Genomic DNA, 22,554 nt, shown 5'->3' with positions numbered 1-22,554 from the left:
ATATCTGTTCTTCTATCATTCGGTGTCACAAGATCCTTCGGCATGTTCTTTGCAGTCAGTTTCAGTTTTTCACAGCATTGAATAACTCTGTGGGCCTCAGCAAACTCTTTGGAATGGATACTACAGATCCCTTCTGAGTATGCTGAACAGTTTGAATCTCGTTGAATGTCTGCCGATAACTGCATTTATTCTGTGAAAGTTGACCTTTTCTTCCCTGAACTTTTAATTGGTCACTAATTCATTCAGACCTTTATTCTCCTACAATAAGGTTGGTTTCTTTAAGATCCTTTGATAGCAAATTGTCAAATGCTTCCTGAAAATCTAGGTAAACCACATCAACTGGATCCCCTTAGTCCACATGATTCTGCTTGACTTTTTCAGAAATCCTAAAAAAGTTGAGGTGTAATCTCCAAAAGCGTACTATAACTCTTCCTTGTTATATCACATTTATCCATGTGTTCATTAATTCTGTTCTTATTAAGGTTAATACAGTAAAAAGTCAGTGAAAACCTCGATCGAAGTTATACACAGGTCCCCAACTCCTTCTTCTAAAACCTAAAAAAAAGAAAGAGTTGTTTTTGCTACCTCCTTCCAGTTCAAAGGAATTTTAGTAATATTTTTAGTCTCTATCTTAATAGTTCAACAATTATATATTTATGTTCTTTTAGAACACTTAGTTGAGTCCTATCAGATCTTAAAACCACATTTTTTTTATTTGAAACCTCTTCAAAATAATCTTTGAGAAAACCATAATTTAGAGCTCCTCTGCCTTCTTTCAAAAAACCTGATTTACTAAAGAGACAAATATGAGTAATACGTGACTACGAATTCAGTAACATATTGTACAACTCCTCAGAATTACACAATACTGACAAGCACAAGCAAACCAACCCCGAGTTTGTATTGTGGGGTTGTCAGGTATAACTAGCGATTGTAAACTGTGATTTTCCTTGTGAAGTAATGATTAATATTTTCATGTATGACACATATACAATGGATAGTTTATTTAAGTAAAAAAATAAGTTTCAAATTCATATTATTTATGCTCACACTTAAAAAATAAATAAAAGCAGTAATGATAAAAATCTTCCAAACATTGTTACACAGTTTCTCAAAGTCAGGAGGAAGAAATAATAACAGATTTAGTTAGTGCTCTTGCATGCAGCATGCAAGAAAATAATAATAAAAAAAAAAATCCTTATTGTTAGTCATTGCAGATGCTTTTGCAAATCTGGTAGTTTTAACAAATGCATTTACTATTCAATTACCATGTTTTGAGCACCTGTGCAATGTCGCGTTATACTCTGTCCTGACAAAGCTTGTTTGCGGTCTGTTATTATGTGGGTGCATTCTTTCCTAACATTGCATATGACAGGTTAGCAAGAAAGCTAGTAATAGGAGGAGAAGGTGCTACTGATACAAAGAAGAGGGGTGGAAAAAAAAAAACACAATCAACAAAAAAGCCCAAACCTTCCCTTTGTATTCTTTGTTGTGTAGTAGCTGAAGTCCTGAGTAGCAAGCGCATAAGAAAAGGTACTAAAGCACTTCTTTCCATACTTTCATGTAAACTAGAGTTGCTGGGCTACATTTTTATCCAATGTAATAAGATTCTGTCTTTACAGTGTGTGTTTACTGTCTCAATAAAGAAATTTGAAGATTAATGTCAGCACTTGTGGTTATGTTATGAAGAATGATTTTACATGATCATGGGAAGAACTCTTCAAAACAAAATGGAGTTGAAAGAACAGTTTTGGGGCTTGGTTAGACAGTAATACAGGATCTGCAGCATAACATTATTCTACTGACTTACTCTTCTACCTTACTTGTCTATAAGTAAGTGTTAAAAATCTCTGTGAAAGTTTAAGTGGCTCCTCTCAAGTGTATTCTAGGCATTTTCTCCCCTATAGGGAGAGCCACTGCAGTACTGTTAATATTTTAGTTGGACAAAGTAGTTGAATTGATATAACAGCTTGTTTCCTCCAAAAGCAGTAATCTTTTCTGGCCCTGGCACTCATCTGACCCATCACTGAGCCAATTCAGCTCACTTAAGTGGGCAGAAGACGAACCCCATGGGAAGAGTAGGGAGGAACTGAACAGATTAATTTGGCCATACTGTCTAACTACACAAGCTGTCTTCCTAGCACCTGCTCTGCTAAAAACACTCAGAGGTCTTGCACAACACACCCTTGTCTATTCATTGCCATCCTAGAAGATGTTGCAGGAACAGACCCCAGAAGTACGGAAATGTTTGAGACTGGGAGGCACAGATAATGGCAATTTACTACTCCAAAATCGCATCTGGCTTTGCCAGCACATAGAAAGAGCTGGACGTAAGACCTCAGTACTTAACAACACAGCATGCAAGACGTTATTATTAAACAGTGGTTGCAGTTCATTTTATGAACAGCTGTGCACTAATGTCACACAAGACTAGAATAAAGAAGATGAATATTCAAGTAATTTTTTTTCTTGATGGAAATTAGTAACTTGATCTTTCTTACTGGAAAATAGACAAAATTTCTGTGCTGCAAAGACTGCTAAGCTAAGAGGTTTCAATTCACAGAATTCTGTATCAGTAGCAAAGTGCCGAGTTTTTCTTTGGTGTCTATTTCACTGCCAGCAACAAAATAGGTTCTGGAGCCCCAGGCCATCCTGTCTGCCTTCCTTTCAGTCAGCTTCATCATTGCTGGGTTTCTCTTCTGAATCATCATTTTCGTATTCTTCGTCCTCATATCTGAAGGCACCCTCAGCTTCAGGGTCAGACTGACTTTCCTCTTCACGCTCAAGGGACTGGTCAGACCGAGAGCTGGGTCTTGACTGATCGTCTTCCTCCTCCTCCTGGGAATGGCCAAGCGACAGGCCTGCCTTTGCTTCCTCTTCCTCCTCCTCATCCTCTTCACGGTGCTGCTCAGAGGCAGAGCTGGACCCAGCCTCCTCTGCGTGGCAAGGCTGAGGAGCATAAGGGCTGGCTCTTGCCTCTTCCTCATCCGCCAGCTCACTGGACTGGCCATCCCGGGTGGAGGTTTTGACACCTTTTCTCTTCTCTCCCTCCTCCTCCTCCTCCTCATGGGACTGCTCAGACTGAGGACTGCTGTCAGCTGCTTCCTCAAAGGATTCCCTTTCTTTCACTTTATCCTTGATGACTCTGAAAAGACAATTTGCATGTGTGATTTTATTTTCAGGTAAGATGCTTTCCAGCAGGTTTTAAACTACCTTCAGGTAATCTAGGACAAATCCTGGTAGATTTGGCTGGGGTGGAACTGGGGAAGGAAAAGGAAAGGGGGGACACTAGAGTCTCCTTTTATGCTAGAAAGTAACTCGAACAGTATTGCTTATATACTTCAATTTTTTTATTTCTGCTTCCTTTTAAATCATAACACCTAATGGATATTGAAAAGTATTTTTTTATAAGGCTCATTTTAAAAATTCAGTAATGGTAATGCAGAATAGAGTGACTTACTAGCAACCTGCCAGAATTTTTGGTGAATGGAACAAATAAAAAACGTTTTTCTTCATTTTTCTTTGAAGTGCATTACATAACATATCCAGTGCTCTCCTCTGTTTTATGAAATAATATTTAATTCAGGAAAAACAATAAAGAATACACACTAATGCTAACATTAGTAAAGCTAACTACATAGTAAAATATTTACCTGGGAAACACTACAAATAATTAAAAACAAAACAAAACAAAACAAAAACCCAAAAAACAACCTACTCATCAAAAATTACTTTCTAATTACTAGGTATGTAGTGGCAAAAAAAGAAAAAAAAAAAGCCTTCAGTAATCTCTACCTTTCTCTGGCATCAGTGGAGTTATTAAAATCTTCAGCACTGGAGCATTGTGGCAATTTAGTTGTTTGTCCTTTCTTTGAAACAAACTCTGGGCATATCCCCAGCGCTCTCAGTCTGTTAGAATAATGCTTTTCTGCAGCTATTCTGGCATTTTTCTGTAGGAAAACCACAATGGTTATGTGTTATCTAAATGCATTAAATGCCTGTCTTTTGATACTTTTGTTTATTTATATTAATACTCTGTTTCATTAATTGCATCTGACAAGTTGAATGATTATTCCCTGCAGGTAAGAATGGCAAAACAATGTTTGAAAACCTCACACCAGGTTTTCCTTTTCTGTACTAATTTAAATCCCATTTGTTCCCTGTGCCCACTGGCTAATGAAGAGCTATATATTCTGTATATAGCTGTGAGGGAGGAGGGGGAAGATGTGGACGTGTAGAAAATTAGATTCCTAGGGCTTCTCCCTTATCCCCTCTCCTTCTCCTCTGTCTTCCCTCTCTGGGACCTGCTGCCCTAAAAAAGTAGTATTGATTCACCTTCTTATAGTGCTGTTTAACAAATTACATAGATGTGTATCTCTGCTTCTGAAATGGAGGGTGTAAATTCTGTTCCTCCAGGGAATATCCGAGTGAGGAGGACTTGTCCTCCGATCTACACTGATGGTCCTGCCCCGCAGCGATGGCAGAACAGGAAACCCACACAGACAGAAGGGACAAGGGAACCAGCAATCTGTGACTTGCTGCCTCTCTGGGCTTGGCAACAGGTCAGGGACCACACTACCAGCACATACTTGTACTGAAATGGAGAGATAAAAAGTACTGCGTCTGAGCTTTAAAGACGATGCTAAGAATACTCAGATTTTCTTATCGCTTCTTTCCCAGCTTAAACTTCTCACATTTTGGCTGTAAATTTTTGTTGTGTTTAGAGTTAGTCATGTTATAACTGAATTGGACAACACGTTTAGAACAGCCATCTCGGTTCCCTGTGCAAGCAAGCCATGAGTGCTTAGTCACAAAAATTAGTAATAGCTGTATGGAGATGGGGCAATAGAGATTAAAATGGACAAATACTGGCCTCAAAAGTATTTTTCAAGTATCTTCTATGTTTGCAATGTTTGACTACAAATGCCTTATGCAGTATTTGAAGATAAGATTAAGAAGTAATACAGAAGCAAGACAACCTGAGTGACTCTTTCAAAAAGCAACGGCCTTTCATTTACTCTTTCTTCCATTTCTTGCAACTCCTGCAAATATTCTTGCATTCTCTGCTTCTCATAATTCCTAAGGGAAACAGAGTACAAGAGAAATTATTATTAATTTATAACACAATAAGTAATTTTCTACACCAACTGAAAGTTAAATTGCTCATAACCAATATTGTCCTACTTAAAGACATGTAAAAGGCAAATTATTTTATAGTGGTTACAGGGTCTGAGGTATATTGTCTAATTTTCACAGCAATTGCTTGCCTGTAAGTACTGAACAAAACTGTCTCTGAAGCAGTCACTTTGGATAAGCAGAGAGGTCCTGGCTAGTGAGGTTAAATAGCAACTGAGTTTGGATTCTTAGGTTTTTTGGATACTTAGGGGTTTTTTTTAAGTTTGGATACCTAGAGTTTTTTACATGCTGATTTCATACCGATATTCTAGTTGTTCTAAGCAAAATTAAACAGTTTGAAATGACTGATAAAATCAGAATACACCATAGGAAATTAATATCATTAAATAAAAATCAGTACGTTAAGGTAAAGTTTGGTGATAAGAATCTTGCTGCTTTACCAGTGTGTCTCACAAGAGGGGCGGCCACATTCTGGATCACAGTACACTTTTTCTCCTAGTTGGTTTGTCAAGGGCCCAGTCAATATAGCAGGATGACGAAACTGTTGATTCATCAACTGAAATGATATCTCAGGTTGTAGCAAGCACTAGATAATCCAGGTAGCATGGGTTGTAATCCTCGGTGTGTGACAAAGGCACCTCTGTGTGATGTTGCCTCTCTACTGGGCCAGCTCTAGCATTACTAAGGCAGACACTTAAGGGCAAGTATGAGGGCTAGGGAGCATTTTACACTTGGGTCCCCTCCTGCCTCTTTCCCTTACCATCCTCTGAATTTCTGCAATATGGCTGTGCGTTAAGGCAAGTTATTCACCATTTTGAGGGAGTGAACTTCATTGTTGCTACTTGCTTGCTCTCTCGGGCGGCTTTCTACAAACCTAATTATCTGTTAGAAGAGCACTTACATTAATATACCTTATTACCCAGCCTACGCTGAAATAAGCATTATCAAGTTAAGCACTTGTACCAGCCTTAATGCATCAGCACTAGGGACATAATCTTGCTTTGTAATAGCATAATTTTGTGTGCAGACAAGAATTAAGCATGAGTGTTTTACAATACTCCTGAAATCTGATTAAGCTAAATACTGTAATGTGAAGTTTGCTGTTGAATGAACTCAAATGAAATCTGCAAGCACACCCACTGTCTCAATTCTCCACCTTGCTACTGTAACTCCAATTGTTTTCTGCTTCCGTCCTAGAGTCAGCAGATCATCTGCCCAAGGACACTTACGTTATAGAGCTCCTGTTATTAACAGTATCTGCTGGTCGTCTTGCAAAAGCAATTGCGCTTGAGCTCTGACTCTAATGAAATAATTAGAAGGGACCGCCCTCTTTGACCTGCATCTCTACCACTGCCTCTCTGCTCTCCAGGACCCTGTGTAAGCCCTGCTTCTCCCAGACCACTGCTGCTTCCTATGTGTGCTTTGGCTTCAGCTGTCTTTGGGGGAGCTGGTAGGTGGGCACAGATGTATGCTGGATAGTCACTGACTGCCCGTGGAGTCAAGCAGAAAATGTTTGTTGCAATGCTGCTTCTAGCATATCCCGGCTGCGCCAGTGCATGTCGTGCTTTCAGCATGCGAGAACGCACGTGCTTCAGCTTCTGCTACATTCTCTCGTTCTGGTCGCGGCACAGCAACATTGGTGGTGAATAACCATTACAAAGTTTGCTGGAGGAACAGTGTGCGGTATTGTCTTGCCATGGTGCTGCACTATTTTAGCAAATTTGCTTATAACAGCCCAGAGTTTAAAGTCTATTAAGAATAAATCCACAGTTTTCTATTTTAGCTATAAAGAAAGAAGAGACCCATGTAAAGCAAAAAAAAAAAAAAAGAGAATGAGGAAACCTTATTTGTTACCTTTCAACTCAGCCATAAAGACAGCCCTAGTCTCCACCCTCTTTTCAGAAAGATCTCTATCCTGGACCATATTCTAAATGCCTTAAAGTTCCGTACGGTAACTTAAAAGTTGCTAGTGCAAGCTATGAATCTTGTAATCAGGCGTATCCCCTGATCATTCACCCTTGTATTGTTTTGCCCTACTACTGTCAGTTACTGGCAATTTGCCTGGTTACTGGAAATCAGGATTCATAGTCGCTGCCCAAGAATATCCTGCCTATGCATGAAGCAACAGGGGCAGAGCAGTCAGTACCTCCCACCGTCTCCACGTAACAGCGCCTTAAATACTGCTGCAGTGCCATCATGCCAAGACAGGTTATAAACCTCACTAAAGACTCATTCAAACAGGACTGATTTTTTTTTCTAAGATTAAAAAGAACAGGAAGCAGAAATGGTTAAATTAGCCACAAACACAAGGTCAAGCAGCAATTCCGGAGCTAGATCAGCATCAGCGAGCTGGAGCCATGTGGACTGCAAGCCTACAGCACACTGAGAAGGCCCTGATGTTTTTCCCTGTGCACTACTTTTCTCAATCGTGTAGAAACAGTCTTTGAATTTGTATCTCTACTAAAGGTAACTTCGGATCCCATTCCTCCTAAGCACCAGCAGCTTCCTGGTTAGCTGTTGATACATGTGCTAAGTTAAAATAATATCCCTGCTCTAATTTTCCCTCTTAAGTGGGGACCTGCTGAGGCAAAGAAGTGAATTGTGAAATGTTCGCTGCTTTAGGAGACAGCTAGCACCAAAGTTGTACCAACATCTATCAATCCAGCAGTGCAATGATATTCTGTAACTATACTATTCCTTTTCCTTTTGATTTTTTTAACCTTTTCCTCTTTAGTTGATAAGTCAATTGAGAAAACACAGGAATCTCCTGTTAGCTGATCTATAATACTATAAGGTGGAACATACAGATCAAAATCATTAGAACAGGCAACAATTTCCCAGTTGAAATACTAAATTTGGCCACTTTTTTTTACTAGCTGCTTGTACAGTGTATAATTTATCAAACATGTAATTATGTAAACTTAGACTATGCTATTTTTTACATTGTATGTTTGTTTAACATACAAGGCAGAACCAGAGGTTCAGGATTCAGGGGAATGCAACAAAATACCTGAATGTTTTTAATTTGGATTTAGACATCTGAGCTAGGCTCTGATGTGGGTCATTGGCCTCAGCCCGAGTTGTTACAATTTTCTGGAGTTTTTTCGTTCTTTGTTTCTGCTTTGTTCTGTTCCTTTTTTGTTGTTCTTCCAGCTTTCTCTTTTCCTCAAGTGAATTCCTGGGTGGAAAAATAAACTAAGGCTGAATTCATTTTAAATCAAGAGCAAGACTTCAAAGGAAGCTTTGGCAAAGGAGATTCAAAAGAGAAAAACAGGGTGATAACAGGGTTTCCCAGGCATATCCTGGGAAACAGCAGTCATTTGTCCCTTTCCTATGGAGGTTCTGAGAAAAATGCACCATGTTTCTTTAACAATGATAAATACTAATGAAGTCCTATATTTAAATATTTTAAGTTTTCTATTATAATTAAGTCCTTTAAGTTTTCTATTATAATTAAGTCCTTATATGAATGTATTAAGTCCTATATTCACTGCACGGAAGGACTACATCTGTAGAAATACAAAAGAAATCTACTCTTAAAGTATATATAAAATATAGAGCAGCACTAAAGTAGTCACCTTATGGCTTGTAGCCGTCGTCTTGTAGATTCTGTGATTTTTGGTGATTTAGATTCTCCACATCCTGAGAGATGTGAATTTGCACTGGAATGTCTCATTTGAGGTTTACGTCTTGGAGAGGCATACGGCCAGCGTGTTTCTTTCAACTTTTCTTCATCCTCTTGAATGTCCTTCAAAATCTTCCCCTTGTTTGAGGGAATATAGGGCGTACGAAGATCGAAAGGTTCACAGACTGTAAGGTGTTTCACTTGTTTTTGTTGCAGGAGCCATGTCTGAAATTTCTGGTGTAGCAGATCAAAATCTGGAACGTTTGATTTGATCTTAGGCTTATGTTCTGTTTCCTTTGGTTCAATGCACTTGTGTTTCTTCTTTTTATTGGTATCTTTTAAGGCCAGTCTGCTGTTGGGTAGAGATGAATTACGTAGCAACTCTTCAGCTCTCATTCTGATCCTGATTTCTCTGTAGAGCTCTTCCTCCTTTAGCTTGTTGTTAACAGCTGGACTATAAACACACTTAGGAACTGGTTTTGCTTTGAACAGTTTTGTTTTCTTTTCAGGTGCGGAAAGGTCTCTTAATTGCATTTTCCTAATTTCGTTCCTTTGCTTCTCTCGTTCAATGAATTTAAATGGCTTCTGAGAAGCCAAGAGCTTGAGTTTGCTTCTCTCTTTCACAGACCTCCTGCGTTCTTCGTTTCGTTGCACGATTTCATGGTACAGCGGAAGGAAGACAGCAGCAGGCACTGGATTGGCTCGGAATTTTTTCTGACACTCTGCTTCTTCCTCTAGTTGCTTCTTCAATAAGTTATTTTCCATTTCAGTCTGTGACTTTGATTTGACATTCTGTTCTTTTTTTCTAGCTTCTCTAATAGTCATCTGGAAAGGCTTGGGCACAGTAACTTTTGGTGACCATGCTTTCTGTTTCTTCCGTATCATTCTGAAGGCTGGTGAGCTTGGTAAGCTGTGTTTGGTGCGGGAGATGTAGTCTTCCACAGAGAACCCCTCCCACATTTTTTCAATCCGTTCCTTAGCAAATGCAGATGATCCAGTTTCACTGCTATTTTCTTCAAACGCTAATTCTCTGTCAGACCCATCAGATATACTTGAGCCTAAGGGATCACTTAAGTCAGAGTCTGAAAAGGATTTGTGCAAAGTTAGAGGCTGATACAAGCTCTTCTCCCAAGCTAGCCTTTAAAAAAGGAAAAAAAAGTTGTTTTGAGTCCAGTCCAACACTGATGCAAAGCCACTAACTTCCACTTTATGGTATCATCATTAGAAAAAAAATTAACAGCACTGGTGGGGAAGAAGAGAGGGGGAAGAGAAGGGAAAAGAGAAGCACATTGGGCACTCACACCAGATCATAGTTTTAAGTAAGTGCTGATTGTGAACAAGTCAGCACTTCTTAGGGAAAGGCACCGCGCTTTACTAAACACGTTGCCCAGTCGCTGCTGCACGCACACTTGTAAGTCTCACAGTCCGTTAGCAAGGTGAATAAGCGTTTTTAGTATTAAAACTAACTTTTCTGTGATTATCTGCTCATAGGAAATGGGGAAAGTAACACTTCCCAGCCCCAGAAAAAAACCTGCTGTTTTACAGATGTCTGCAAAGCATTTGAGGATCTTCAGATAAAAAGTACCACCATCCTTACCTACGACCCATGTCAGAAGCAGCATTTTTCTTGTCCGAGGGTTGTACTCCTTTTAAATATAGTTTATTCCGATACATACTTTCTAATTTTGCCATGGTCTCCAAGTGGGCATTCTTCAACTCTTCTAGCTTCAAGTAATATTCTTGATTTGAATTGCACATTTTGGAAAAGTCTATCCACTCGTCAGAGTCTCCATTTAGAGAGAGGGTCTGCTCTCTGTTGGTATTTGAATCCAAATCAAAACCATCCTAGAAGAGACGTTTAAAATTTTCTGACTGTTAGAAGAAAGGGGAGCAAGGTTCTTAATACTGCTTTATCCTAATTAAGTCTAATGAATGATACGGTAACAGCAAACAGAGATACCTGTATACAAAGGTTAATGCAGAGTTACATGGAATAATTTTATTGCATAATAATTTCTATCCTAAGGGTCCTATTTAAAGCATGTAAAATTCCAAACTCTGTCCCTATAATCAATATATTTATACCAGGAAATATGATCAAAGGGACTTATCAAAATAAAAAAAATTTAACTATTTTGTAAAGTGTAATTTTTCCTTGATTGCTACACAGCTCTAAAAAAGCCTGTATTTAAAAACAAACAAAACCACAACGGAACCTTCTCTGCCTCCCATTTCCCTAAGCATTCTAAAAATAAGTCATTAGGTACCTTGTGTATAAAGGTTTATTCCCATTTCCATAACTTACTGTGAAATGACAGGGATTCTGCACAGCTTACAGTTCCCATACTGTTTGGCAGCTTGCAGCTGCGTGCAGGCAAGCACATTCTTTAAATATTTTTAAAGCTTACTCAAGTTAGAGAAGTTATTAAAACCAGGTTAGTCTGCATTACAAAGGCTTCCTTTAAGTTATTTTTTTTTAAGCACCATGTTTTAAAAAATTACGGGACTAGTTTCTTTACCCAAAAATTAGAATGCTACTTTTCCACACAGAGGTATTTTAATACGCTTTGACATTCCAACAAAAAGCCTGGTTTACGTTTTGTCAGGTTTTCACTGCAAAAACCTCCGACCCGTTTTTTCCGTAGCATAGTGACCTAATGCAACACGAACTACCTGATCAAAGCAGCAAATTTAAAAAGCCGTTGCAGAACGCCCAGCGAAAGGCACCATCCGCCTCTTTCTGAATCTGCTGCTTCTGCCATTGTCTGTAACCCTCCCGTTTGTTCTCGATCTGCAGAACGATCCAAGCCTCTTCCCTGGACTCGGGCATCGCCAGGTCTTCAATCTGCTCTGCAGCCCCCGGGGTGTGAGAAGCTCATTAAGAGCTTGCTGTTGCACAGGCGCTGCCGCAGGACCATCTGTCAGGTTCTTCCACATCGGTCTGTCTTTGCCGTGTGCGTGTACTTGTGCCGCGTGTCGCTGCCACGGGGTGCAAAAAACGCGCCCAAGGCCGTTTTGGCTCCCGGTGCGGGGGAAAGCGGCGGCCCCTCTCCAGGGGCGGCTTTGCGGTGCAAGGGCACGCAGCGGTGCCCAGCCGGTAGGGCCAGCTTCGGGTGAGCCCCTCGCCCGGCCTCAGGCCTGCCGCGTCCCCCGGCTGCCCAACAACCCCGAACGGCGCTTCCCGCCTCCTACCCGCCGTCAGCCGTGCTCTGGGGCCCGGGAGACACACAGACACACAGCCAGCCAGACACACACAGACACCCCCCCCGCCCCCGGCGGTACCTGCGCGGCGGCGGGCGGCGGCCCCCGCTCGTACAGCGCGGCGGGCGCCCGGGTGCGGGGGTCGAGCGGGGTGCGGAGGCAGGAGGCGGCCAGCCGCGCCGCCCGGTGCGCCGCCGCCATGCCGCCCGCTTCCCCCGCCGCCGGCAGGGCAAGGGAAGCCGGGAGGGAGGCGGGCCCGGCCCGCCGCCCAGGCAGCGAGCCCCGCGGCGGGGGCCGGGGGGGGCTCCCGCTCCGCCTCCGCGGCGCGGCTGGAGGCGGCCCGTTGAGCGGAAGGGGAGGGCTCTCTCCGCCGCCGGGGCGGAGGGGCCCGGCCGGCTCCGCGCGGGGCGGCGGGGCGGGCGGCAGCGCGGCTCTGGGCGGGGAACGGGCTCCTGCCCGCCACGGGACTGCCCTCGGACGGGCGAGGGGAGCCGAGGCCCGCCAAGGCGACCCTTCTGCCAGCCACCCTCCGGGCCGTGTGCGAGGCGCTGCCGTCTCCGCGGGTGCCTGCCAGGAGGTGCTGGAGGCCTGGGGTTTGGGGCTGGAGCTTGACCCCATCGCCTGTCTGCATCTGCAACGCTTGCTCTCCGCTGTGCTCGTCTGTAGGCTGCCCATACCCGTTTTTAGTAACTTTTGGCGGGATTTTAGTTGGAACTCGTAACTCCCTCTTTGACAAGCCCACATTTTTTACCCCCTCAAGTTATTAAAGAATCTTCTCCTGTCATAAAGTTTGTGCTTCAGATACGCCATTACAGGATGCAGGAATATTCTTCCACCGCTGCAGCAAGGCATTAATGACTGCTGGAACTGATTTATTGTAGTGAAGTTACAAATACTCCTTATGTAAAGAAACAGATTAAATCACACATGATAGTTGTTGTAAGTCTTGCCAAGAATGGGAAGTTTGTGATGATGGGGAGGGAAAGCCTTCATCAGAGTTAGTACCTAAACTACAAGAGATCATTGCTGGATGTAATCCTGTGGGGTAAGGCATTATTTCTAATTTTAAACAGCCAATAAGTAATTCATGCAGAGCACTGATGCCTGAATCAATTGTCTAATTTAGTTACTAACTTATTAGTATTTATTTGAATTTTTATTTGAATGTTCTACTTAGCTAAGTCATAGGAAAGTATTTCAACAGTAGCTGGTCAACAAAGTGGTGGAAGTTTACTCAAAAGCTACAGCGCCGACCAATGATAAATAGAAACACGAATTAGAGAGTCATGAAAGAAATACTTTGCTTTAAACATAAAAGGGAATCTGGTCATCTCAGTATAGCAATAATGAAGATGAAAGGGTAAATTCAACATTTCAGGCTAAGAATGAGAAGCTGAAAACTGTTTATTCTAAACTATGAACTGTAACACTAAAAACAAATTAAATTAAACTGAATGAATCCTGGGCTACCAGGAAAATCCTGGCTGCCCAAGAACCCCTGCGTTACCACTCACCCTCATAAAGTGACTCTCGCTAACGCACCGAGATGCAGTGACACAAACAAGGGTACCCATTTCCTTCAGGTATTAACAGATTTTAATGTCTTTTCTAGGACTTGTTTTAGGAAGGTGTAATTCGCATTATAAAATACACTTTTTGACTTCTCTGCCAGTTTTGGGAAAACCACCTAATATGGGGGGTGGATTACTTCAAGCTGCCCAAAAGTTTCACTCCTGGGGTTTTCCCAAACAGAACTGTGAGGTGACCGCCGCCAAGATGTAAGTGACCAAAAGAACAGTTTTGTTGAGAAGAACTGTTTCCAAAATGGATTTTAACTAAACCCCTATTAATTTAGATAAGCCTAGTTATCCTTGCCTTTTTAGAACTAGGTTTAGTTTTGCCACTTGCACTTCGCTGTTGGATGAAGTACAAAAAAACTGCATGTAAGGACTGCCCTTTGTAATGCTCTGCATCACGGGATGGCATCAGAAATCGCTGCAGGCTTTGGGAGACAAACCAGAGCAAGGACTGTGATCGTATTCTTAAGCGCTACCACTGCAAAGACAGCCCTTTGCTCTAGCCAGTCATCGTTAAGGGAAATAATACCACTTCATTATGGAAAAGTGCCAGAGAAGCAGCTCTAAGCTAGCATGGTAGGAGAGTGTAAATTCAAGGGTGTTTTTAGAATATATTACAAGAGCTAATTGTTTGCTGTTAAACATTTGAGAGCTAAGCAGGAGCACGAAAGCAGAGAGAAGAAAACCTAACAAGAAGTTTACCTTATTTCTAGCAAAATTATAAAGCAAAGACTCAGGTAGACTACTGCATGTTTATTGATAAACAGCATTTCCTTTTTGAAAACATTGTTGTTGGTTTTTTTTGTTTTGTTTTGTTTTTTTTAAATTAACGCAATGAAAGTACATAAGCCGTTGTGGACTTTAAGACAATTCACACAGGCGCTTTTGGTGAGGAAACCATATTCCAGACTACAGGGAAGGAGCTCTAGGGCACAGTCCCAGCTTGCTTTCTTCAGCTTACCGAGTGTTCACCTGCAAAGACGAGTTCACAAAATCAGGCCTAAGAAGCCCACAGGATACATAACAATTACTTCTCCTCTGCTTAAAGATCCTGGTGTTTTAGTAACTTCCTTCACTCCTTACTTTAAGGGACAGTATTTCTGATGCATTTCATTTTGTTCCAACTGCAGTTATTGGAAGGCCAAATGGTCGAAGTAGCGCATAAACTGAGAGTACTACACAGTAATTCTATTTTGAAGCACAGCAAATTAGATGACAATAATCATCTTGGTGCTTGCGAAGACAAGATTAAACAAAACACGATGCAAACACTACTCACCACATCATCAATCTTAAGAATACTGCGCACGGTTTCTGTCGCAAGAGTCAACGCGCTCAAAGACACCAGCAGCGGCTGGACGACCAACTCCTCCAGGATGTTGGAAATGCCACCCTGTGAGAACAAGTAGCTTTGACTTTGTGCAAGACAGACTACAGTCAGATTTAGCAAGTTTTCTTTTAGTAGAATCCCGAGAAGGACGGTCAACTCCAAATTAGCCTATCAAAGGGCTTGTACTCTTCCGTCCTCAACAAGAATATCATGGTATGCATCTTCTCCCCCCAAGCACTTGACATATCCAGTCAAAATTAGCCAAGGGAAAAGATAAACATAGTTGTGCCAGCTTAAACATGGTGACAACGTGAAAGAAGGTAGCCCACTGTGCTACTCCTAACATATGAGCACCTTCCACTGCAGGTAATACTGAGGGATCATTCTAAATGGATCTATTTTTGTAGCTGAAACGATGTTTTGAAGAGACCCAGGAAGTTTCTTGTATGGCATTTAAGTATCTGCTATTACCAATGCTCAGGATAAGCTGTTAAAGCCTCAGAGACAACCTAGAATCTACCTCAACACAAATTTTAGGAAAAATACTGTTACGCAACACAACCTTGCCCTCTCCTTAGTTTAGCCCTAATGCAAAGCATTCTCCTTTTAATGCCCAAGTATTTTTTTAGCCGTGCTATGCCTACACAATTCCTTGTTACCTTTCTGACGTTAATGCCAGCTGTTTTCTCTCCTTGAGCATGTCTATTTCTCAGCTCTGTGACCGTTGAAATAGGATTGAGACCTGCATTTTCAGCCAGTGTAGATGGTATGACTTCCAGTGCGTCTCCATACGCACGGACGCAGTACGAGTCCATACCCCTCAAAGTGCGAGCATACTCATTCAAGCGCAGTGCCAGCTCTATCTCCGGTGCTCCACCTCCTGCAATTAAAGCTCTGAGGACGGAAATTAAAAAAAAGTCAACCCTCATTTTACATAAGTGCATAAATCATTAGCTTTCTGTATCATTAATATAATAAATTACTCTAACCAAGCTGAGACATTACCTTTTCTTAACGAGGCATCTTATGACACACAGGGCATCATGAATTGAACGCTCAGCTTCTTCTAGTACAAGTTTGTTGGATCCACGTACCACGATGGTTACCGTTTTTCCAGGGTTTGTGCAGCCTGTAATCTAAAACATAAAACCAAATACTAAGACTGTAAAAAAAAGGGTTCTGGACAAAAAGAGACTTCAGTTGGTATTCACAAGTTCTAGAACAGTACTGACGTCTGGTTAAGCAAAACCATTACACTTCCTGAGTCGGTGGCTAACTCAGGGATTAGAAGTAGGTACGTAAATGTAATGTTTTTTACTACTGAAGTTATTAAAGTTACCAGTCGCTATTAAAATAATTGGCAGATGTTAAGTAGGTATTAACATTTTTTCACTCACTCACTCACTCACTCACTCACCTTTATTAATTTCCCAGAACCGTTCAAGTTGACCTCCTCTGCCAGCTCAGCAGACCCCAGCATATCAGCAGTAAACTGGTCAATATGAGCAACAGGCTTAGTTCCAATTGTCTGAAAAAAATAACGGGGAATAAAGTAATCCAGAACCGGAACAGCAGAGTCACCAAGTATACTGCACCATGTTCTTCTGCATATTACAGTAAAAATGCAGTTAGGACTACAGCTTTTACATCTGTCCCAAATCTTTCTAAAAATGTGACTGCTCAACAGAACAGGCAAGTTTTTTAAGGGAAATGTCTGCTCTTATGTTACAGTCAGAACATGAAACTTGTGAAAGTATCATAATAAACTGGCACTAGCTGGCTACTTAGTTTTGGGGTAGACTTTAAACACCACTGCTATTTTAACAGCCATTTATGTAACTCACTTTACCTTACATATAAACTCAATGTCATCTCTTTCAATGTCTTTGACCACCATGATCTTCATTTTGTTCAGAAAATGGAGGGCTAGGTCACTAAGAGCATCCCTAAAAACAAGAGGGAAGGAGTCAGTCCACAATGCTATGTTAGTAACCGGATCATACTTGCCAGCTGCATGCGTCTTACCAGCAGTGCTGAAATTCTTCAGACTACAAAGTAGGGATGTCACTAAACTCAAAATATAGACAACACCAGTGCTTTCTAAAGGTAAGGTCACTGCTACAGCCAGTCTGACACTCTGCCAAGTGTGACTGGTAGTATTTGACTTCGATTTTCCAGGTATTCCAAACAATTCCAATTGTTCCCCCAAACACACACAGTAAGCCAGTAAATCAGTATTAACGTACCGTAGAATAGACTTCTGAATCAGCAGCACATTGCATCCAGCCTTCTTAATTTGCTTAACTAAATTTAGAATATAGGCTCTCTCTTCACGCAATACTCTGTCCATTTGAGCATAATCAGAAACAACTATTTGGTTGTCCATCTATTTTAAAAAAAAAAAAAAAAGAGAAAAGCAAGTATTATGAACAACTGCTGACTTTAGAAGCAAGTGTCAAGATGTTCCACATTCTTTAACTTAGGAGCCTGTTATTCAAAGCAAATAAGCATGACAGGAAACTATGTCTTATTAGAGATTGTTTAAATGATGAGAAATACTGGACTTTTGAACTATTTCTTTTCTTATACCAACTATACATTCTTTAAGAGTTATGAGTATCTATGCATTACCCAGCAGACCTTCACGACAGCTGCGGAATAGAGCTGACATCACGACACCTTAAAAAAACATGTTATCATTACATTTACATCCCTCCCGAGTACTACAGCAAAAGGTTTCGCTATAGTTGTAGTTTAACTTACATCTGTCTTTGGAGCAGACAAGCAGAACTGAATGAGGCCAATTTTGGCTTTTTCTACTCTGGTTACACCGGTATTTGCCACCTTCTGAGTCAGGACTAGTCCTTCAACCAGTTCGCAATCATCAATTGTGCCTCTGGAAACAAAAACTATCCATGACTCTAGCACTTTGGGAAGCTGATTTCACAGAGACAAAATTCATCTAGTTACAAACTGTTTCTTACCCCAACTTCTTAACAATTTTAATATCTCTGAGGTCCACACTACTAGCCGTAGTTGGGTCAATCACCTTCATCACTGCATCCACACTCATTGGAGAAAGTAAACTAGAATACTGACACACAACCTAAGGGATTTAATAGTAAAGAAAAAAAAATGGTGAGAGATTTAACACTGGTAAACAGTAATTTCAAAATAATACTGTCATTGTATTTTAGTGTTTGACTTCTGAATTTTGAAACAAAGCTCTTTTCCCCTCCCTGTCCGTCAGCCAAGTGTCTTAATATGGCACCTTCTTAAGGGCCACTCCATTTAAAGAAAGAGCAGCTACATTGCTGGGAAAAACCTATGCTAAGGACTTACAGAAGAAACTTGAATTTCTCTTTCTTAGAATCTTAAGATAGGACTTTTGAGAGCTTCCCAGATTATTCTGCAGGAAGGGAAACTAGCACATTTCTCCACATTTTGATGCTGTTTAGGAGTTTCTGCCACACGAACAAGAACCGCCTACACAAAAAGCTGGCAAAAGCTCTCAGTATCCCACCTGATTTTTCTGTTGCCGTTTTCAGTTGAAGCTTGTTTATTTTACACTTACAGTTAACATCTAAGATTGCTAAATAATTCAGACTGAAATTCAGTTTGAGTGCTTCGATTTAATCTCAATTGACCATGGCTTTCTGAAAAGTCAGTCTAACAGAAGGTAGCCAATGGTGGAAAACCAACTAGATTCATGATGTGCAGGGTACTCTTAATAAGCAAACAGTAGCACGGACTGGGAAAAGCTGAAGGCTCAGCTAGTCTGGAGGTGCTAAGTTCAAGTATCAGTCATACCTTTGAATTCAGCGAAGTCGTTGCACTGTTTAGCAAGGTTTCTCTGTCACTCAGTTCAACCGGCTGCGCCATGTTGGTCAATACTTCAATACCTTTATCCAAAGCTTTCTGGAATGACTCCGAAATGATGGTGGGGTGAATTCCTGTGGATCGTATAAAAAGGTTGTTAGACAGTCATGCTTTCAAACCAGCGGTTTTTTACTGTTTTTGCCTCACCCTCTTTTTCCGTTTCAAAGATTGAGAGAGACTCTCATGTCAGAATAAACTGAAGACATTTTAGCAAAATGTGTTCTTCAAGAGCAGATGACTTCCCTTATTACTTTCCACTGTTAAAGCTGAAGAAAAAAGCTATCATGTTCCTAATAATTTGTCCTCACACACAAGTACAGCACATTTCCCTGCAACGTCTGACATCCCAGAAACATACTTCCTCAAAGTTATGCTTACCCTTGGCATTCTTAAAGCTGCCGCTGTTTATGTAATACCTGCGAGGAGCCTGACAGGGATTTTAATTCAGATTTTCAAAGACTGTTTTCCCACAGTTGTATATGAAGTTCCTCACTTTCTCTGGAGTGTGTGATAGATCCTTTATATTTTCAAAGCAGGCAGCTTATTTATGGGCAAACATTAGACAGGCATCTTCTAACTACCCCTTACGGTAGAGGATGCCAGGCTACTGGTCCAGCAGTACCACCGGTACCGGGAAAGGAAGTAAACCTAAGCGAACTGTTGGTAGGGGCCAGAAAGAGGACAAGCAGCAAAATGGTGTGTATCGAGATGAGGCAAGCGTAAGTAAACCACTATAAAGTCCCGATCTGAGACAGAAAAGGACTCTGCAGGTCCGATCATCCTTGCTCTATTTCCAGTGCACACAGAAGCCTACGTGTTATCTGGCTGGACAGCTAAAAAAGCTCCTGAACTGCACAGAAGCAGACTACAAGAGAACATCCTGAGCTAATGGAACAGAACCTACATTAACTATTGTGTTCCATCATTCACGTCTTTTCCTGACCAGACTTTCTCAAGGTCCCTGTATTTTAAGTGATGGGAGGAGACAAATTTGCCGAGCATAAAAAAAACCTGTAGAATCACCGGTTCCAAATTTCATTTATACCTTCTTACGCTATCTCTCTGTCCACAAGAGAAGTACAAGTATAATCAAGGTGAGTTTTTACAAGGCAACATTCATCACATCATCTAGGCACTATTTCCTGTATCAACAGTAATGCATTCAGCTCAAAGTAAAAGGCTAAACAGATTTTTAATCAAAAGTGGGACACGAGTGAAACCTGAACATGAAGACTCAAGTCACCTTTCATGTTTAAACTGGAAACAGCTACTTTAAGCTTCATTATACAAGTGCAAGCGGATAGAGGACTTAACTATGTCCAGTCATGGTTTTATATTAATGTATTTACCTTTCTGAAGAAGTCTGGAACAGGCATCCAGAAGAGCTCCAGCAATGACAACAACAGATGTAGTGCCATCACCAGCTTCAATATCTTGTGCTTTTGACAGCTCTACCAACTAAATGACAAATTATGGCAATGGTTTATATATAATGCTACTTAACTGCAATCACTGACAATTACAAAAAACCAAACCAAAACAAGATATTCAAGAATGCAGCACTACTGAAATCAACCTTAGTATCAGGACTAATCACACCTTTTCTAATTTGAAGTTGGTGCCTTTTGCACCTTGCTTTCCATACTTGTACACCTATTTGGTGCACAACTTGTGGTTTGGTGTACAACTTGTGTACAACCTACTTGGTTGTACAACTTGTACAACTACTGTGAAACAGGTCCCTTATAGAAGCAAAGAAGCTTTTCTCCCAAGCTTAAAACTGATCACACCCCCATCTAACAGGTCTACCTTTCCCTTTCCTGTAGAAGGGTCATGGGAAGCTCATTTCCATCTCCAACCACAATCAAATCTAAGAGGTTGACATTTAACTTCTCAAAAGACCAGGCTACTGCATCCTCAGATCACCTGACCATAATGTTATTAATTCTCTTCTTTCATTCTCTTCTGTCCTAGCAGTTCAGGACATCACTGACTTCTCTTTCTTAGAAGAGAGAATAAGGTTTGGGCTAGATTCTTTTATGTCTTAAAACATCTCCAGAAGGATTACGCATGAGGAATATCAGGTAAGAAATAAGGTCTTGGAACTCTTCAGCACATCTTAATGTGCTTACATCTTACAATCAAAATAAACAGTCCCGGAGCACGCCGCGCAAAATTTCTTGCTCTATCGCTAGCGGGTAATGCTCCTCAAATCCACATGAAATGTTACTATGGTTTTTTGTCCCAGAAATTAAGCTCTAACACATATCACTGTCCAAGCAATGGAAAAAACACTTACCATTTTGGCTGCAGGGTGCAGAACCTGCATTTGTTTCAGAATAGTAGCACCATCATTAGTGATCGTCACATCTCCTTTAGCATCCTGAATCTGAGAAGAGGAGAAAGACAGTTCTGATCAGTAACTACAAGTCTTTGATTTGATACTCAACGTAAAATATTTTTCCTGACAACATTAGATCTCAAACTGAGATGTGCATTTAGTACACACTTTCCCTTAAATACATGAAACTTGGAAAGGAATTTCAAGGCAAAAGATGGCATCCTATATAAAACATGTTGACTTTACAGTATCTCTATAAGCTTAACGTCTCAAAAATTTAAGTATAAGGTTTACCATTTTATCCATTCCCTTTGGTCCAAGGCTTGTTCTAATTGCATCGGCAACAGCTAGGAAGAGAAAAAAATACGTTTGCAAGTTGATCTAAAGAACTACAAGCACTCGCTCCATCATTCAATGGCCGATCACTTGATTACGGCCATTTTAAAACTGAGCAATAACGTGGAAATATTATATGCCAAGTAATCCAACCAAGGCTTGTGCCAAATGCCAAATGCAGCATCCCCCAACACGCACTGGCCCCATCCCTGGGAGTTTCCTGCCATTAAAAACCACAAGAACGCCTCCCGCTAACACAAAACCGAGCTCCTATCGCAGGAGGAGACACCGGGAACGTCTGCCCCTGAGCCGTGACACCAGACCAGGGCGATGCACGTCCAGCTGTCAGGCCTCGGCAATGACAGGCACGGCCCACCCCGCACCGTCTCTCCCCCCACCCCAACGGGTGCACACGAAGGGACGAGTCTCCTCGGGGCGCGGGGCCTCCTCACCGAGGGGAGGAAGCGAACCCGCGCTGCCCTCCTCCGCTCCAGGCGGCTGGCTCGGGGCGGGAAGGGCTGCCGCTGGCCCAGGCCCGGGCCCGGCCCCGAGCGGCCCGCGGGGGGAGGCCGCCGGCCGCCTCCCCTCAGCACAAAGGGGGGCGCGGAGCGCTCCCGCCTCCTCCGCGGCTGGCGGCCGCCACCCGCCGCGCCTCACCTCACCTTTGCCGGCGGAGATGTTGCTGAAGCGGATCTGGGAGGGCTTGTCCCGGTCCTGGTAGGTGCCTTTGGCCCGGTTCCCCGCGCCGCCGTGGGCTTTGGCCCCTGTGTTCTCCGGCATCGTCGCCCGCCGCCGATGGACACGGATGGGCCCCGCGCTCAGCGCCGCCCCGCCGCCGATGGACACGGATGGGCCCCGCGCTCAGCGCCGCCCCGCCGCCGATGGACACGGATGGGCCCCGCGCTCAGCGCCGCCCCGCCGCCGATGGACACGGATGGGCCCCGCGCTCAGGGCCGCCCCGCCGGGAACCTTCCAGAAGGCACCGCCGCCCCCCGCCACCAGGAGGACGCGCCCGGGTCCTTCCGGCCGGCGCCAAGCGTAACGTCACGCGGGGCTGCCCGCTGCGCGCCTGCGCCCTGGTAACGGGGAAGAGACTCCCCTGCCTGCCGGCGAACGGCACGGACACCTA

At 42.4% G+C, this 22,554-nt stretch overlaps 2 protein-coding genes across 6 annotated transcripts; both read right to left on the bottom strand.

The window, feature by feature from the left end:
• Positions 1–1,608: 1,608 nt before the first annotated feature.
• Positions 1,609–12,269, bottom strand: FAM161A (FAM161 centrosomal protein A). Of its 5 annotated transcripts, none has more exons than XM_072857472.1 (7): positions 12,044–12,269; positions 10,359–10,606; positions 8,715–9,899; positions 8,147–8,314; positions 4,980–5,079; positions 3,796–3,950; positions 1,609–3,145 (listed from the first exon to the last, which is right to left on the bottom strand). In XM_072857472.1, the coding sequence occupies exons 1-7, from the start codon at positions 12,161–12,163 to the stop codon at positions 2,668–2,670; spliced, it is 2,454 nt and encodes an 817-aa protein (XP_072713573.1). In that variant the 5' UTR covers positions 12,164–12,269; the 3' UTR covers positions 1,609–2,667. The 5 variants fall into 5 exon arrangements, with proteins under 5 accessions (XP_072713573.1, XP_072713576.1, XP_072713575.1 ...); XM_072857475.1 differs by lacking the exon at positions 12,044–12,269 and adding an exon at positions 11,432–11,570; XM_072857474.1 differs by lacking the exon at positions 12,044–12,269 and adding an exon at positions 11,435–11,569.
• Positions 12,270–14,277: 2,008 nt separating this feature from the next.
• Positions 14,278–22,426, bottom strand: CCT4 (chaperonin containing TCP1 subunit 4). The gene is made up of 15 exons (XM_072857471.1): positions 22,377–22,426; positions 22,088–22,290; positions 21,384–21,436; positions 21,048–21,137; positions 20,098–20,206; positions 18,680–18,822; positions 17,854–17,975; positions 17,633–17,765; positions 17,116–17,255; positions 16,719–16,815; positions 16,287–16,397; positions 15,875–16,005; positions 15,529–15,763; positions 14,819–14,932; positions 14,278–14,511 (listed from the first exon to the last, which is right to left on the bottom strand). Exons 2-15 carry the CDS (start codon positions 22,203–22,205, stop codon positions 14,497–14,499), a joined length of 1,611 nt encoding a protein of 536 aa, XP_072713572.1. The 5' UTR covers positions 22,206–22,290; positions 22,377–22,426; the 3' UTR covers positions 14,278–14,496.
• Between the last annotated feature and the right edge of the window lie 128 nt (positions 22,427–22,554).

This window comes from Ciconia boyciana, chromosome 3 (assembly GCF_034638445.1).
Source record: "Ciconia boyciana chromosome 3, ASM3463844v1, whole genome shotgun sequence".
NCBI lineage: Eukaryota > Metazoa > Chordata > Aves > Ciconiiformes > Ciconiidae > Ciconia > Ciconia boyciana.
Note: the sequence above shows the minus strand (reverse complement) of the source record. Positions and strands in the feature narration are given on the sequence as shown.

Bases quoted from the DNA above. Each gene is read 5' to 3' on its own strand.
- FAM161A (XM_072857472.1), bottom strand. From the start codon at position 12,163: ATGGCGGCGGCGCACCGGGCGGCGCGGCTGGCCGCCTCCTGCCTCCGC. The intron at 9,900-10,358 runs GTAAGGATGGTG...CCTTTTTTAAAG, and splicing joins GCTTCTGACATGGGTCGTAG to GCTAGCTTGGGAGAAGAGCT. The intron at 3,146-3,795 runs GTAGAGATTACT...TTGTCTTTTCAG, and splicing joins TCCACTGATGCCAGAGAAAG to AGTCATCAAGGATAAAGTGA.
- CCT4 (XM_072857471.1), bottom strand. From the start codon at position 22,205: ATGCCGGAGAACACAGGGGCCAAAGCCCACGGCGGCGCGGGGAACCGG. The intron at 17,976-18,679 runs GTATGACTGATA...TAAATCCCTTAG, and splicing joins CGACTTCGCTGAATTCAAAG to GTTGTGTGTCAGTATTCTAG. The intron at 17,256-17,632 runs GTAAGTTAAACT...TTTTTAAAATAG, and splicing joins TGTCTGCTCCAAAGACAGAT to ATGGACAACCAAATAGTTGT.